Raw genomic sequence first — 17,770 nt, 5'->3', positions numbered from 1 at the left:
GACAACGGCAAATAATCAATGATTGCCGAAAAAAACAACCATAGTCCCATTTACTAGGAAACGAAAATTGTTATAGTCTAGGAGCTCATACAGGTCAAACATCAGGGGCTTATTACTCGCAAAAGGTCATACCAGGTAGGGTCGACCCAGAGCGCTGACACCCCCAAGTGTCGATTTCTTGAATTTATTTTGAACTGAAAATAAACATTAGAAAAACTAGAACCTTTTGGAATAGGCTTTTTTGTGCTCTGACGATACGCCAAGCATACTTCAGTACGTATTTTGCGCATTAAACAACCTTGTTAAACTTTTTTTAAAGTATGCACCAGTGTGATGAAAGGTGTTAAACAAACTTGACCTTTAACTATTGAGCAGTAGAATTCATTTTGGTCCGACTTCCTTATTGCATTATTAGAGAATGACGTGGTACAAAAGTGTTTAAGTCAATTTAATTTTTATTACTATTAAATAAATACAAATTTCTATTAACAATCTGGAATTCCTCTACACGTAAGAAAGGCTTCCAGAACCACAAGGTTGGCTAGGGGTCAGGTATCTAAGGGCATCGACTGTTACATGATATTTTAACGTTATAACAATTTATAGTTTTCAATACAAGCAAATTAGCAAAAATTTCAATGTTGAGAGTTATTGATTGGATTTTTCTGATAACGGTTATGACCGGGCCTATCACCCCGTACCGGCTTGACGTCGCATTCCGGGACACCCTGTATACCTATGTTGTGTTGGGATCCCTGGCCTATAGTTCCGTTCAACTTTTGAGAAATGCTTCAGTGTTGAATGAGTCGTTTAATTGAATAAATTATAAATATTTATTATTATATAAAACCCACCTCGTATTCAACAATAAATATTTGGCTTGGCTTACATATGTATCAAATTTTAATCGGTGTGTCAATTAGGAAAAAATACACAATATAATAAAAAGATTGGAAATTATTGTCATTAGCACGTTGACTTTATAATTGTAAGTCAATGCATTAGCCCAAAAATTAAACTTGAGTTTAAAAAATCAATATGTCGCCAGATAGAAATTTGCTGTTATTCAGCTGAAATCAGCTATGAGCTACGTTACTTTTTTTAGAAGTAAGTGCCGAGGCCTTAGGCCGAGGACTAGCGAAGAGCGAAGCCTGAAGCGTCCGCACACCACCTTTCGTGGATAGTCTATGAAAGCTGTATTACCAGTATAAGATCTTACAAATGTTCAAAATGTAAGGCATACTTACCGATGTAGTGGGAATGAGATACTTATAGCATTGTTGTATCTCGATCGTCTCTCTGTTAGATTCTTTTTTCTTGGAAGTTATGCCAGAGTCACACCAAATTACTGATCTCAAACTAGGGAATTTCCTGTACAATGAGTAGGTACCAGAGTAACGACAACTTTGAGGGCAATACCCAGAATACCCTAACCAGAACCAACTTCAAAATGTTTGTTTCATAAATTGGCTCAAATCGAGGATTTGAGATTTTTGAGATTAGAGGATTGGATTGAGACAGCCAATAGCGCGCACTTATTTCAATTTTATCGCGCCCGTCGCGACTATGATGCGTAGGCATGCTACGGGGGCTGATCTAATTTAGATAGCCAATAGCGCGCGCTTATTTCAATTTTAACGTGCGCGTCGCGACTATCACGCGTAGTCATGCTACGGAGGCTGGACCTTCAAATACTAATCGCTTTGCCACCGAAGAGCACAAGCACACCCCGTAATCTGAAACCGATCACGCGCAACAGGCCGAGCCCGACTCCACCCTAGGTGGGGTATAGGGCTCGTATATTATAAACGTAGTGATTGCATTCTCTTTGGCACATATAACCTGTACACTGTACAGGTACACCACGCTAAATTGAATTATTTGCAGTTGAGTTTCATCGTGAGACGCTGAATATGCAATATTTTGTTCTAATTCTATGGTAATGACAATAAGAGAGACACAGATAAAAAAAGCAAATTTTATCACTGCTTTAATTTTGTATATGAGACAAAATATTATTTAACACAGACAAATGAATTTGAGCAATCTCTACAAACATGTTTTCAATTAATATGCAAGTTTTTTATTAATAATGGTTTGTACAGTAACAACTTTCACGCCTAGCTTTTGGAGGCACAAGTGTAGTACCTACCATTGACTTATTTAGGACAATGCTACCCATACATAAATGAAAACTATTACAAGAATAAATTGTGTTAACTACATAATCAATTAGTTAATACGTGGTTAATAAGTGTAGGTGACTATCTGTTCTGACGACTTCAGTATCTAATAGATTACAAATATATCTATATACTTATATTTATACGTACATATATATATCTTACTTAAGAACTTCTTACTAAGCCACAGATATATTGTGTACATTATAATCAATAGTATACCTACGTAATTAAATCATACTCTAATATTTAAAAATCACATTTGCTTTAAGGTAAATCTAAATTATTATGTTCCAGTATAAACAGGGTGTAATGGACGGGTATAGTAATACGAAGGGGAATAATTAGTTTATGGATATAAACTGTAATAGAGTTAACAACAAAGAGCTGTGCTAAATGGCAGCCTTTAATGTGTTGTAATTGCTATAGGCTACATTTTTGATCTTCGCCGCGCATCCTATGAACAGTTGCACAACACATGCAAATTAAAATACATTTTGGCATGTATATACGTATTCCAAGCGCACAGTAGTCTAGAGATAGAAAGAATGAATAGAATTACGAATTATTAGAGCTGGAACACAGATGTTGTTTTGAATGGAAGTTAACAAATTGTTACAGGTTAGTTTTATAAAACGAACACTTTTTTCATGCTTGTTTTAATCTTTTATCAATGTACAGTCAACAGCACATCAAGCTATATACAGTTTTATTTCGGTTCCTGAGCAGAACAAGATCCGGCAACATGTAGCTTGATGTGCTGAGTTCTGTACATAAAGTACAATATTTAATCCATTTGTATTGATGAAACCTTTCCGTTACACCTCACATATTATGTATTATATAAAAGAACGTCATCTAAGTTCCGGATAACGTAACACATTCTTTTACAAACTCCACAGAATTTTGCACCGTTTAGAGCGGTTAATTTAAATATTCATATTTTTGTACAAAAGTAAAATCTAATGAATTATTAACAGTCATGAGACAAATGTTGTTTATAATGTTAGTACAGGTCTACCGCCTTGAGTTAGTCAGTTTTTCAATCAACTTATTATTGAATACCGTCGTAAAATCTTGTTGAAATTATCCAATGTGCACTGCGACAGTACTGTTACGTAAACTGACACTCCTCTTACACCACTCAGCTACCTCAAAACCGACTCAGTTAAACGGTAGGCGTGTAATATACTTCTGTGAGGTTGTTAGTATTTTACAAATAAGCCTTAGTGTCATGTTGGATTGCATAAATCATATTCCGCTTTGGTAGACCTATGTGGTAGACAATACAAACTGTCATGAAAAATAAAGCTATATAATGAATAAAGCAAAATAAATATTAAACAATATATCTATGTTACATGCATCTGGTTTGCGGTTATTGTATTTTGGGCATAAGTAGTAGCTAATGACAATATTTTCATTATAACTAAAAATACATAACAATCATAATAGCTTAAATTAAAATCAGAATTGAACTATTTATTGCCATGTGTCATTTTCACGGGACAAGTATAGTACTCTATAACTATAATAGGTATGCTTGCTTTTATTTACAATGTCCTTGAAAATAGCCAAGCAAAGATAAAACTAAATTTAGTATATAATATTATGCATTTCCATTTAATAGATGAGTCTTTTCAAACTCATCTCTTTGTTTATACAGCTCTTTAACTAACCCTTGAATAAATGGGTGGCCAAATTTTCCTTCAGTTGCAGTGAAGAACTCTTGTAATTTTCTTGGTGCATTTTCACGCTTCTCATATTCAAACGCTTGTAGTATCATATCATAGCGATCTAAATCTTTGGCAAACTTGGCCTCTGGTGAACTTTGATTTTCATAATCCTGGAAAATGATTAATTTTGAATTAAATAAAGCATTATTATTAAGTGTTAATGGTGGGTATATTAACCTCTCACGCAACCATATACAATTTCCCTGTTTTGCCTAATGATTTTGATACTGTTGCTTCCCAAAACCACAGTGTCTTCAACATGCAGCTGTCTTTTCATCCACAATTTTGTAAATTAAAAATTTCTAAATTCTTTTGTTCCAAAACACATACTTCAGTAGGATACGTGACGGGATAAAAGGGTTGAATAATTGATTATAGTAAATAAACAACTACTGTACATTTTTGTCACAGCAGCTATAAGTTGTTACTGACTCACAATTCTTATTTTGATGGAGCCATAACATTTAAAAAGGAAGAAGAAGACCATTGACTTACAAATAAATGGATGACGGGTCTAATACAAAAACCACGAAAAAAATGTCCCAAGTCAACCTATTCGTTATTGTAATGTCATCGCAGTATCGCGCTGTCAGTAGAACAAATGAAGACTAAAGCGGAGTTTGGCACTCTGTATATGATTTTAGCGCCTTACAAGTGCGGACACTTTTTAGCGCGGACCCCATGTCCATATAATTGTAAGTCAATGAAGAAGACTCACCATTTTGAAACACCTTATATAAATATATCTTAAAAAGAATTAAACTGCTTATTCACCTTATAAAGTTCATACATTGTATTTCCAGCGAGACCTGTGAGTTCTGTAATAATTTTCATGGCCTCATCCTCTCGCCGATGCTTTTCCTCAGGTGAGACTCCACAATGAGGAGTAAGGTCTCCTACTATGCATTCTGCGAGGTCATGGACTAGTGCTGCAATTTTGATAAGAGTAATGTAAGTATAGGAAGATAGTATGCGGACAACTTGTGACAATTACTGAGACTGAACAAGTGTCTTCGTACTGTAGCTTAGAAATTAATACACTTAACATTTCTGCTAGGAAATTATTACTTTGCAGTGAATATTCCAGAACTGCTTAGCTGCAAAATTTTTGATACAGCACGTACCAATTTGAAGGCACTTGAATCTGTCTAACTTTGTAGTATTAGTCTCTTCAGTGAGCAGGAAAGTCATCAGGCCCATTCTATACATGTGTCCAGCGATTGATTCGCACTCGGCGATATCACATAACACCCATCCCGTTCTCTTCTCGTGCTGCAAATGACGCAATAAAATGTAACCTTTATTAAATTTCATTTCAATAAAACGAAGCGACTAAACATCAAGCAAAACTTTTACCTTGAGTCGACCAACCAATTCTAAAAATTTCAATATTTTCGTATTCTCCGTAAGTAAAGACATTGTCGAACGGCGAATCAAAGTTTGAATAACACAGTGATTATTTTATAATATCTAAAAATACTCAAGGCAAATTATATAGGAAATTTAAACAGGACTGGTGGAAAATAAAGGAAATCGGAATCGGAAATCTATCAGATGTTATCAAATGTCACGACATTTGTGTTTTTCTATTTTATTGGCTAAGGAAGTTGTCATTTTATCTTAGTATTTTATCAACGTCGTTGCTTACTGATATTCCAATAAATTATTATTATTAGGGTGGCTTCATTTAGGGCCTATGCATCCTCTCATCATTGCCACCATAGACTGATGTATTGTGATCACCACTAATTACAGTGCAGATCCAAGGCCGACAGCATTGAACAACTGCAGGACTTTCCTGGCTCTGACAAATTTAATGTCCTCTGGTTGTGGCATGTGCCTTCCCAATATGGAACTTAGTACGCCCATTAGGGGTAGCATTGGGTAAATAAATGAACAAGAGTTTCATTTTAGTTGTAGAATCTACATTATCTACACTCTCTCTACCGAATATTTGCCCTGTTAGGGCTATTAGCATTCTTATTCTATTCCAGTCCAATGACAGATATTCTCTACAGTGTTTGGCACTGTAGGCAGATATCAGGGTTTTTCAATGCTCAAGACACTTGCTTTTAGCTACACTTCTCGGAGAGATGTGTGCTCTCTTTTAGCAGAGTGAGCTTTGCCAGGCTATAAAATTACACTGAAAGTAACAAGAGAAATAAATGTAGGCCATATAACTATTTCTCCCGGCCCGGGAATTGAACCCGGGATCTCTGTGTGGCAGACCAGTAACGTTACAAACAATTTCATTATGAAATGAATCTTTTATTTGACAGTGCTATTTGTATACATCGTAACTAGGCCATTGTTACCCCAATGATCTTATATAGTGTATAAGATCATTGTGTTACCCACAATTCGGACCAAAGGTATAACGGTAAGACAAGAGCATAGTCAAGAGTATGTAAAGCTTGGCACTTTGAATTTTGGACCGTTCTTAGTATAAGTTGCATAGAGTTGAATTTAAATCTTCAGTGTCTTCAGCGTCTCGCTACAAAAATTTTGTATTTAATTTTTCATCCTCTTCCCGTTGATTAGGTTGACATTTGCCAGAGTTATGTATATAATATAATTATAGTAACTAAATACGTACTTGTGACCGCCGGAAAATGAAAGTACCTGGGTACCTACGAGTATACACACATAAATCTGATGACAAAATAGCGATATGGTATCCTCGACTTGATATTCCAACCGGTATCGTCTCCATATGAGGGAACTCCTTAAAGGTAAACAGCCTGGATATGAACTTTGGTTAACTACCAAAGTTCATATCCAGATATTGTTGTTACATACACTTATTCAGATATTGTTGTTAACATATTATGTAAGTATAACATAACATAAGTGTAACATATTATGGTTTTGTGGTACAATAATGTTTTTTACACATATAGATACAGTATTACGATACGACTTGATAGAGCTGCCAGGATCTTCTCATGAAAGAACTCCTCAACAATATCTATACCAACGCGCAGCGGTGGGTGAAGTGGCTTCGAGCAGCATCGTCTCGGGCCATACATGTGCTTCACTGCAGTAATCAGTACTATTTTGTAACAAAAACGTAATTATGAAAATATATTCAACTATTTATCTTAACCATTTTATATTTATTAAAGTAGAGAGCCTGCAGAACATAAAATGAAGTTAGACACTTTAAGCATATGTATATTTATATGTGTTCAACTAAATAAGTAGTACCGTCATTGAACAGAAATTAAGCAGTAGGTAATTACTGTCGACCACGTTTTAGGTGTAAGATATCCCGCCTCACCATAGTATTGGTACCTTAACAGGTTCTGAATCACGCTTGACCAACAATCAATACGGCTCAGTTAGTATGATCGATGGACAGACAGACCGTCCAATGCATCCTAATAGAGTCCAATATACCGCTACGCAAATTTAAATTCAATCTTTGTCTTGTGCGGTCAGTAAAAATGTGGAAGTCCTTGCCGACGGTACACCAATTAGATTTAGCTTCAAAATGAGCGATCCTATGCATTCAAAGTGTAACAAAGTTTTGTCCAATGCGTGGAAAGGTGGTTTCTCTCTCTGTAAGTCTGAAGTTTGTGAAACGAAGCTGGAATGATTTTGTTGTTGTTTGCCATTTCTACAGGTGCGTTTGTGGTTTTCGTATTGGATTTATCCATTTATTTTTTATAGTTAATTGTTATGGTGCATCCAAGTTAACAAAATCTTCGACCACAGACCACATGTCTGCGACTAAATAAACGTAACTTCGAGCAAAAATAACATTTAATAATCACCATAACTGCCTCTGTGGCAGAACGGTTATCATGCTGGACTGCCACGCAGAGGTCTCGGGTTCAATTCTCGGGTAGGGAGAAATATTTGTATGGCCTACATTTATTTCTCTTGTGCTTGGGTGTAATTTGTGCTTGACTTTGTGTGTGTCCATGGCACCTGGGATACAGGGTTTCCCTAGTGCGGGGATATGAGTATGTGCGCGTTATTTATTATTATTATTATTATTTACGTACCAATAATTATTAGGTAAGTTATACAAGAAGTTAAAAACTGTATACTTGTTGTACCTTATAACCTATTTCTATTGAAAGCAAAGGCTTCATTTTCTACTTTAGGTACATTTAAATGGTTACTTACCTATTTACTTGCTAAAGTGGGTATCATAAAATGCATTAAGGCAGATGTTTAGTAGCAGTAGAGCTCCTTGTGAAAGAGTTCGTCTAGAGAAGTACTGCCACCATACCTATTTCTGCCGCCAAGCAGTATTCTGAGCAGTATTGTGTTGTTACTGCATTCCGGTTTCGAAAGGTAAGGGTGCTGGTGATATCACAAGCACATGGGACAACTTATGTCGCAGGGTGTCGGGCGTAGTGGCAGTGCCCCTCAGATTTTGGTGATTTAAAGCTCTGAATGGTACTGCAACTGTTATAGACAGGCGTGTCGCTTACCATCAGGCGCACGACTTTTTCGTCCCGTCACTTAGTTATTATAAAAAAAGATGGTAAATAAGTAGGTACGATAAGGAGTTCCTACTTAGGTAGTGTGTGATGTGTCAATATGTGCTTTATAATTTTAACGACACAGTTCAGTGCTTTTTTAAAGACTAATTAATCTAGTATTTAAGTACGTGCTTAGATCTTGATCGATCTAAGTAATCTAAGAGATTGGGTATTGTATCTCAATAGCAATGTTTTCAAGTGCTTACGTTAATATGAGGTTTTAGTTTTTTAACAATTAAACTCTCTGTAAAATTCATTATACATTGAGCGTTCCATGGCTATAGGACTCGGAGGGAAAGAATTTTAAACATTGTATGGAGACATTAATTCATTTTCGAAAGTTAGTAATACTGCATTCAAAGACTTTCAAAGTTGCTTGTCTCATCGGGCAATCAAACCGATCAAATGTTTTTGTAGTAGTTACATTTTATGTATATAGTTTCCTTTAAATTTTATGATTAAGTGAACAGTCGAAGATTCCTTAACAAAATATGTATTATAGTTTTCAAGCAAATTAGACCAACTGATTGCTGCAGTTTGCTTTAATACGGCCCAGCAAGACAATAGGTTGTCGTCCCGTTAGAATGCAAATACGAAGATAACATCTAGAATCCTCATTCCTTGACTCGGGTCATTACATGGCATGGAACGTGCACAATTACTATGACGCATTTTACCTTTCTAATCGCTAATTAGGTATATTGCACCTATGTTCAAATATCTAGGTAATTACGTTTACTTAATATGGGCAACTGCATATGGGCAACTTAAAAGTACCTACTTCCACGTGTGGGCGCAATTATGATTTGAATGTGGGCTGGGCAAGGCTATGGCCCAGCAATTTAGATTAGCAAGTCCTAATTTTTTTCTGAACCTTTTGGAAGTTTGGCAAAAAATGGTTCATTGTATTTCTTTTATTAGTAGTGATATGATCAAATACAACACAGGCGCGCATGCAATAATAATGATGATGAGCGAAGCGTGTTCCAGACATTTTAGGACATAGGTGGCCTCCATCGATGACTGACCGAACAACAATTATAATGCTAGGAGAGCAGCCTCTTAAATTATTGCAATTTTCAACGGAACTTGGAATAGTCCTGACACAGTAGAGGCAGTGTGGTTGTGGCTATTGTGTGGAACTAGCTAAGTTCCGAAAATTGTCGCGTATTCAAGAATACTGGAATTGTTTTGCTTTTCTTTTTTTTTTTTTTGACGGGGGGAAATCTTTATGGATACCCCTGAGCCCAGGGAGACTCAGGGGTTATGTGGGGACTCTCCCTCCAGACTGGAGGGCCTACCCCACTAAAACCCCCCGGGTTTCCCTCTCGCCGGTTGAGTCGGCGCCGTGGGATCAGTGAACATTCACCACGACGCCGCCCGGGGAATTGTTTTGCCTACGAATGTCTGAATATCCAAGGTTAAGGGGATTTTTTTCCATAATTTATGCATAGATAATTTAAAATTTTAAAATTTTAAAACATTAAAATTTTTGCCTGTTTGGCCTGGCCATATATGGCCGCACTGGTCATGAGTTTTCTGGGGTACAAGGAATTCTAATCAATTGACGACTTCCTGTAAAAAGATCACAACAAATTGAATTATACTGGAGCAGTACTTATTCTGTATATGTAGTGTGCAGTACTCATTATATGTATGTTGGTGTAATCGTTTCACACATTTATTAATTTAAGTTCTTACGTAGTGTCGGCGGCAAAATTAGATGCCCCGGCACCGTATGATCCAGTGTGGTTGGCCAGCGTGCAGACGTACGGGCCACTGCCTAACGAAACGCGTCTCTGGGGCTGGGTTTATGAGGCTGATGTGCAGTTCCGACTATTCACCAGGTGAGGTTGTAAATTTAATTTGGCAATCACATTTCATCAAATCATATGAATCATAATATTGTATTTGTAGTTGTTTCACACCCGTGGAAATAAAAAGCTAAGTGCATGATGCTGCGACACGCAACGTTTACTAGCAAAATTGTTGCCATAAGAGAAATATGATGATATATGTGTATTTTCTTTTTTAAGGTTTCTGATTTCTCTGTTTTCAGGCGAAACCCTTTTGACCCTGAAGTCCTACACATCAATGATTCCTCGTCTCTACATAATTCTCATTTCGATTTTGACAACAAAGTTAAGATTTTGACTCATGGCTGGCTTAATCATGGGTACAGTCCCATGCCTGAATCCATTAAAGAAGGTAAATATTTGTTTAGCACGAATACGTATATCCGAAAACGACACGTCTCCCTTTACACTTATAATTAAATTCCACTCGATGCCACTTACGATGTAATGGATTTATTCATTATGTAGACAACAAAACAGATAACAACCATATTACATAACAGTTAAGTATATATGATATTACAAAGTTATGTCCAGAATGTAATCATGTTGATACATCATGTAAAGTAACTAGATCTTGGATCAAAAATTTCCAAACCGGACTTTTTCAAAGACATGTCGTTATAAAGCCGATACATTCTTGTCTTGGATTCTTAGCTGTACTCAATGATCTCTTGGCTATACACAATGACCTTTGGCTAAAGAATAATATTGATTGGCAATGAAACTGGTGAGGTGTCAATGATGGAGTAATGTTAGGCACAACGATCAGTAATACGGGTGCCTTCAGATTAGATGCTTGTAGAAATGCTGCAATTTTTAGTTCAGTAATTGTGACTGCAAAAGTGGAGCGCGCGTATCAAGGTCACAACGTGGCGCTACAACTGCACTTCTAAATATTGTATGACAATAGTAGTGGCGCACCTGCAGCGCCACAGTGGTGCCACTGCAACGCTTCTATAAGCGTCGAAATTAAAGGAGCCCTAAGAATTTGTGTCTAATTAATATTACAAGTTATTTTGTCCTAGCTTATCTTAACGTCAGTGATATAAACATAATAGTTGTGGATTGGGGCACCGCAGCCAATGTCAACTACATCCTGGCAAGTTACAATGTAGCGATGGTCGGACGACTTTTGACGCAGTTCCTGAATTTCTTAATAGAGATGGGCGTTTCTATGGATGACGTGCACCTTATTGGTCACAGTCTTGGTGCTCACGTAGTTGGTATTGCTGGAGCGTATGTGAAAAAAGGACCAATTGACACAATTACAGGTTTGTTAAATATAAATAAAACTTAGTAATATAAACTTATTATACGTAATATGTAATTGTATGACATGTTCGGGACCAACTCAGGTGTGAACAAAACATACGTTTAAGAAATTTATAGACCTACCTGTTTAAAACAAAAATAAAGTAAATAAATAATAAATGTTTATATGGAACAACACCAATATTTACATAATGTATCTATAATTGTCGAGTTCTTAGGTTTTCGCGATTGTTACACATAGGAAATGAAACTATTTTTCCGGATTTAAATCGCCTATATTTGTTTTTTCAAACAAACCGACGTTTCGACGTTTGACTGAGTCAACCGTGACCATGGGACCTGTAAAGGGCCCGAAACGTCGGTTTGTTTGAAAAAACAAATATACGCGATTTAAATCCGGAAAAATAGTTTCATTTCCTGTATCTATAATTGGTTTGATAATATCTACAGTAACCAGAAAATAAGTGTAACTGAAAACTATACATTCTAGGCCTCGATCCCGCCTATCCTCTATTCACTCTGGGCAACAAAGACGCTCGGTTGGACAAACATGACGCACGCCACGTGGAAGTTATCCACACATGCGGAGGATACCTCGGGTTCATGTCACCCCTTGGACATATTGACTTTTATCCTAACGGCGGTATACGACAGCCTGGTTGCGGATATGATATTCGAGGTGGACATATTTTTTATACTAACTTGGATATAAGCTAGATTAGGTCAACTTAAAGTTGTTCTGGAAACCAAGTCGCACTAAATTATTTGGCTATTTTTAATGGTAGCGGCCAGGCTATATTGCGTACAAATTAAATGCTGCATTTTATTAAGCCTCTACACTTAAATAAGCAGTCATTCTCGTCTCCTTTTATTACACACAACTTCCGTATTGTTTTGTAAATTGAGAAAAAATCCAATTAAGATAAAATTTTACTTATACATGTTTAGCTAGATATTTTAATCTACGCTAAGTGTATTTTGTTTTTAGTAAATACCTAAGCAAATATAATAAGTTATGTTGCAAAAATTTCTTAAATGACTTAGCATTTTTCAACCTACACCGAATTTGAAAGTACGAAGAGCAGTTTATTGTTTGCAAAAACGACCCTACCTGTCCTCCTTGTCATAAACAACGCATTTACATTTTGGTAACTTTCGAGATATTCATATTGGCACTTAAAGTTTTTTCTTCGAAAAAATGTTAATTACGCAGATGTATAAAAAAACCGCTTATAGGGGGCTGTAGATCTCGTTTCGCTGTTTCGAGATATGTTAATATCTCAATTTCGCTAAAAATGTCGATTACGTCTGTGTATAGTAATAAAATGTTTATTATAAGGACTGACGGATTTTCTTATTAGCCTTGTTGATTTCGTCATTGTTAAAATTTCAAGAAATAATAATTCTGGAAAGCGATATCGTTGATATTTTATTTAGCAATGAACGAAGATCGATATTTTTATATTCCACAGGTCTATGTGCACACAACAGAGCCCATATGTTCTTCTCAGAGTCCATCATATCCCATGTCCCTTTCACTGCCGTGCGGTGCACGGATTACGACGAGATCTACTACCAGGGCTCCTGCAAAGGCACCGGAGAAACTCTAGTTATGGGCGGTTTTGATATACATTACGGGTATGGATTTGAATTTATAATGTTATCTCTTTAAGTGCTTACCACATTTCTGTGAACTGTGATACTTCAAAAGTTACGTTTATAACTGGCAAAAGGATAATATTTCACTGCTAACAGACGTCGTTATCTTTGTTTTAATTACTACAATGTTTCATTTCTGTTATATACCGTATACTTAAAATACAAACTCCCGCATAGAACAACAATAAAAACTCCAACTTTGAAGCAACAGAACTCTCTCTCGTCTATAAACAGTGGGTCACCCCATACCTCCCAAATTATAGTCTCCGTCCGAATCCAACGACTTGAAACAACAAAAGAGTAATTTTAAGTATTCATGAACATGGTTAACTTTCGTCGCTTCTATGTTTAATTAAACAAAGAACACTCGTTTGTAAAACAGTAACAAAATTAGTTTAAATCTTGGAGATCAACGTCTATTGTTTGGTTTCAGGAAAGATGGAATTTACTACCTCAAGACAAATGCCGAGCACCCCTACGCCCTCGGGGACCCGACATGAATTACGATTAAATATTAATTCTTTGCGTTGCCAACTTCGCCTATAAATTAATTCTTCACGAAAAATTTCAAGGGGTGCACGTTTTTATGGAAAGTTTCAGTGCTTAGGCAAGGTCTTTAAAATATTGATTTACTATGTGGAAATATTAAGTACGCAAATGGTATACTTACTTATTTGCAAATACATATAGATTGAGCCAAGTATAGGTAGTTAAGTATTTATTCACGTTTAGTGTAAGAACAAAGTGAGTAAAAAATAGTCTGCATAAAAAATAAAAAGGATTTCAATTCTTATCACTATCGTTGTCTGTGTCAACCCTTAACCATGGAGCGTGTAACTATCTAATTATGAAATATTGGTATAAAAAGAAAAAGACAACCGTGGTAAGCAACATGTAATTAGTGAAAATAATTTAGTGAAAAACGAAAGTCTTGAAATCTATAGGATTTTAATTCGTTCACTTATATTCAATACAAAACCGTAATCGAATGTAGGTAATATATAGGCATTTAAACTCATAGTTATTTAAGAGTCTATGGCTTATGCTAATGGCTTTGGTTGATTCCGCATAACAGTGAAAGTGTTGAATATATCATTTTGCAAAAAATATGTAGTAAAATTGAGGATATACACTGATTACAATATGGTGTGAAATCACGATTCCTAAAAAAACACAAACTTACATCGAAATTATACAAGAAAACAGCTGTATTCAATAGGTACTTTACACGTATCTATGTTTTTTTTATATCAACTGAACTAAACAAAGCACATATAGTATACGATTTACATTTTGCAAACTGTTTAAACTTCGTTTGTGAAAAAAAATTCTAATAAAACCAGTGTCTCTACCGCTCTACCCAAGCAAAATGAGCCGTATTAGTACGGGAAAAATTAGAATTCGAGTTGAGGTAATACAGACTCTTAAAGGTCACTTCTTAATTTCATGCACCGTGAACTGTAAATCGTATTTAATGTTCGTTACAACAACTCCACTCAACAGGTTCAATTAAAATATTATCATAAACTCTACGGCTCCAATTCTGAGCTGTCGCTGACTTTTACTTGGAGACATTTGCCTAGCGTTTCATACTTAGACTAGAAATGTAGGGAATTTGTATTCCCACGGGTTGTATACCGGACACCGACTGAATATTAACCGCGCACCACGAGAAATAATGTGGAATAAACCGCCGCAGTGGTACGTGCATGAAGGATGCATCGTTGTCATGCAGCCAAAGTACTATGCAATTGGCGAGCCGCTTTCTTCCACATTCTTCCAGTTTTCGCATCCACCTCAAAGTATGGATTTGTGCGCTCGATGTTTCTATCTACGGTTTATAAATAAAATGTCATAGCATCATATTTGGTTGGTCGTAAGAAATGATATATGATAGGGCGATCGTTTCCGAGCCTACTGTCTCGTTTTCCTGCATCGATGGCTTGTTTTTGTTTTCTCAGTATAATTCAATAAATTTATGACACATAAAGCCATGAAACGAGCAATAAAAGAGCTTTGGAAACTAATGATATATTCTACATATCTATAAAATATAGCGGTTATTTGTGACTGTATGTTTTTTTAACAAATTCACACGAAAACATCATAAATTTGTCCTGAATATTGCGGGATGCAGTTCGCAAAGAATATTTGAACTTAAACCAAGTGTAAACCACTCATGTGCTGTGAAAATCGTGATGGAAACAACAGTCTGGTCCATTAAATAAATTGCTCTCCTTTTGAGAGCTGCAACGAATAGAGTATGGCGAGTCGTATAAACTAAGATCAAGCAATAGAGGAACAGTGGCGAAACTAGAAAAGTATTTTATTTTAGTATGACTAAGAATAATGTACAAAGATAAATTTAAAAACTTCGCACCTCTGTGGTTTCTATGAAAGTATACATTACTTTTTACTTTTAAATGATTCATTGATAACATGTCATACAACAGGGGCAAAACGTTCTGTAGAGGAACATTTTCTTCAATATTGAAATAAGAAGGCTGCTGATGTTTATCGACAGTAAATCGTGTTGTTTACCCAAGGTACACTGAATGTTCACAATGAAACTTCTAATCGAAGTCGAAAGCAAAGAAAAATAAAAGGCTTTTTTGTAGAATTGGACACGGTTTATACGTTCAATACTATTTCTAAGGAACCACGATAAATTACAGAATATAAACCAAGGCATAACAAAACATAATTGTTGTGGTACTTGTGACGTATAGCAAAAAAGTAACGACTAACTAAAACTACCGTGTATATTCATATGGCGCTCTGACTTGGTCTTTAACACAAGTCCAGAAGTTCAAACTCGGGGTGCGTCAGCAAGATATAGAGCACAGCATACTGTCACCCACGCAGAGCTCACAAACAAAAGCGGCCAAGTTGTAGTGGAACTGGGCTGGTCACGTCTACTGCCGCATGTCGAGCGAATTGTGGGCTAAGGTAACTACAGAATAGAAGCCCTACAACTCAAAAAGGTGACACGGTAGACCATGTCGGCGATGGTGGGATAACCTTGATTCCTTTTTAAAGGACTGGCCAGATGTTGCCCAAGACCGAGAGGAATGGGAACAGAGAGGGGAGGCCTTTGCCCAGCACTGGGACTCAACGGCCTTATAAAAAAATACTGCAAGTAAGTTAGTATCACTATCAGTGGCATTCTATGATATTTATACAGGTACCTAGGTAGATCTTGGAACCTTACTCTCGTATAGGAATCAGAGTCAACCGTGATCATGGGACCTGTAAAGGACCCGAAACGTCGGTTTGTTTGTAAAAACAAATATACGCGATTTAAATCCGGAAAAATAGTTTCATTTCCTATGTGCGACAATCGCGAAAACCTAAGAATTCGATATTTACTCCCTTATCCTTTAAACCTACATTTCCATATGCGTGCGTGTATGTGTGTGTGCTCGCTTAAACATATTTGAATGGGTCTAGTCTACGTACGTGCACGATGAAAATAAACGTGACGGATATCTGAAAATGTAATGGAATGGTGTACATAAATTCTTCTTGGAATTATTCAAATCACTCCAATTTCGCATACGATAAGTGTTACGAAGGAGTGAGTTTACCTCAAAGTTCAGAGCTGGAAACAACCGCAGTTTGCTGAACGCTTGAACATGGTAAAAGCCGCTAACTTTATATTACCCTTTCTCCTCGGATAATTACGTGTGGTTTCCTCTTAGAATACTGCTTTAGTTAAATACAAACTTTTGTGTTAGGTATCGGCTTTAAGGTATCTTTTGTCTGGAAGTTCGACCATTTTCATTTTTAATGAAGCTCTGAGTAAAAATTATTTGGAGGATTGCAGGGGCATTGTTGAAAAAGAAACTGGAAATTCTTTATTTTTCCTACAACACAGGAATTTCTCGAAAGAGCGTTGTTAAAAACTGGTAGGTATAAACATTAACGAAATAGATATTGGTCACATTATTTATTATCACATTATTATTGTAAACATTGGTCACATTATTTGGTTTTACTTTTATTTATTTACTTTTATATATTTATTTACAAATATGTACTTTATATTAAATGCTAATTTAAATAAATCCGTATATTCTCGAATGAAAAGAAGTATTTTGAAAGTTCGGCATTACAGCTTGTTTTAGCAATAAGGCGAAGTTGGACTTGTCCAGTCATAAAATAGCTTTTCTAATATCTAAAAGCATAGTCCGCAATGATGGCTCGGCTGTAAAAACGTAATATAATAGCAAGGTGAGTCCGCTCGTAAAAACGACTGGGAAATATGTGAACATTATAAAAATAAAATCATTCTTTGATGAAAGCATAGGAATTTTTCTAAAGGATTTTTACAAATTGTACAGTCACCTGCAGCAAAAATGGATATGTAAGGAAATCAAAATTAGACTCATTAGACATTCGCAAAAAAGATTACTTGAAATAACAAAATGCACCAACTACTTGTATATGTCATAATATTATAACAGTTCAACGAATGTTACGGAGATAATTGGAGAGATAATTTTAAATTTACGGAGATAATTTTGCTATGTATATTGTATATGTTACTGTAACAGCCCGTATAT

At 36.0% G+C, this 17,770-nt stretch overlaps 2 protein-coding genes across 4 annotated transcripts; one reads left to right on the top strand and one right to left on the bottom strand.

The window, feature by feature from the left end:
• Positions 1–1,915: 1,915 nt before the first annotated feature.
• LOC113230157 (HD domain-containing protein 2) lies at positions 1,916–5,452 on the bottom strand. The gene is made up of 4 exons (XM_026463949.1): positions 5,276–5,452; positions 5,044–5,191; positions 4,694–4,848; positions 1,916–4,029 (listed from the first exon to the last, which is right to left on the bottom strand). Exons 1-4 carry the CDS (start codon positions 5,336–5,338, stop codon positions 3,793–3,795), a joined length of 603 nt encoding a protein of 200 aa, XP_026319734.1. The 5' UTR covers positions 5,339–5,452; the 3' UTR covers positions 1,916–3,792.
• A 2,022-nt stretch (positions 5,453–7,474) lies between these two features.
• Positions 7,475–13,762, top strand: LOC113230155 (pancreatic lipase-related protein 2-like). 3 transcript variants are annotated; one of them, XM_026463948.1, is made up of 7 exons: positions 7,475–7,544; positions 10,121–10,262; positions 10,475–10,623; positions 11,354–11,545; positions 12,037–12,225; positions 13,019–13,184; positions 13,639–13,762. In XM_026463948.1, exons 1-7 carry the CDS (start codon positions 7,514–7,516, stop codon positions 13,703–13,705), a joined length of 936 nt encoding a protein of 311 aa, XP_026319733.1. In that variant the 5' UTR covers positions 7,475–7,513; the 3' UTR covers positions 13,706–13,762. The 3 variants fall into 3 exon arrangements, with proteins under 3 accessions (XP_026319733.1, XP_026319732.1, XP_026319731.1); XM_026463947.1 differs by having other exon boundaries at positions 11,333–11,545; XM_026463946.1 differs by having other exon boundaries at positions 11,300–11,545.
• Positions 13,763–17,770: the final 4,008 nt, after the last annotated feature.

Source organism: Hyposmocoma kahamanoa, unplaced genomic scaffold (genome assembly GCF_003589595.1).
Source record: "Hyposmocoma kahamanoa isolate Upper Pololo Valley unplaced genomic scaffold, ASM358959v1 63, whole genome shotgun sequence".
Classification (NCBI taxonomy): domain Eukaryota; kingdom Metazoa; phylum Arthropoda; class Insecta; order Lepidoptera; family Cosmopterigidae; genus Hyposmocoma; species Hyposmocoma kahamanoa.
Note: the sequence above shows the minus strand (reverse complement) of the source record. Positions and strands in the feature narration are given on the sequence as shown.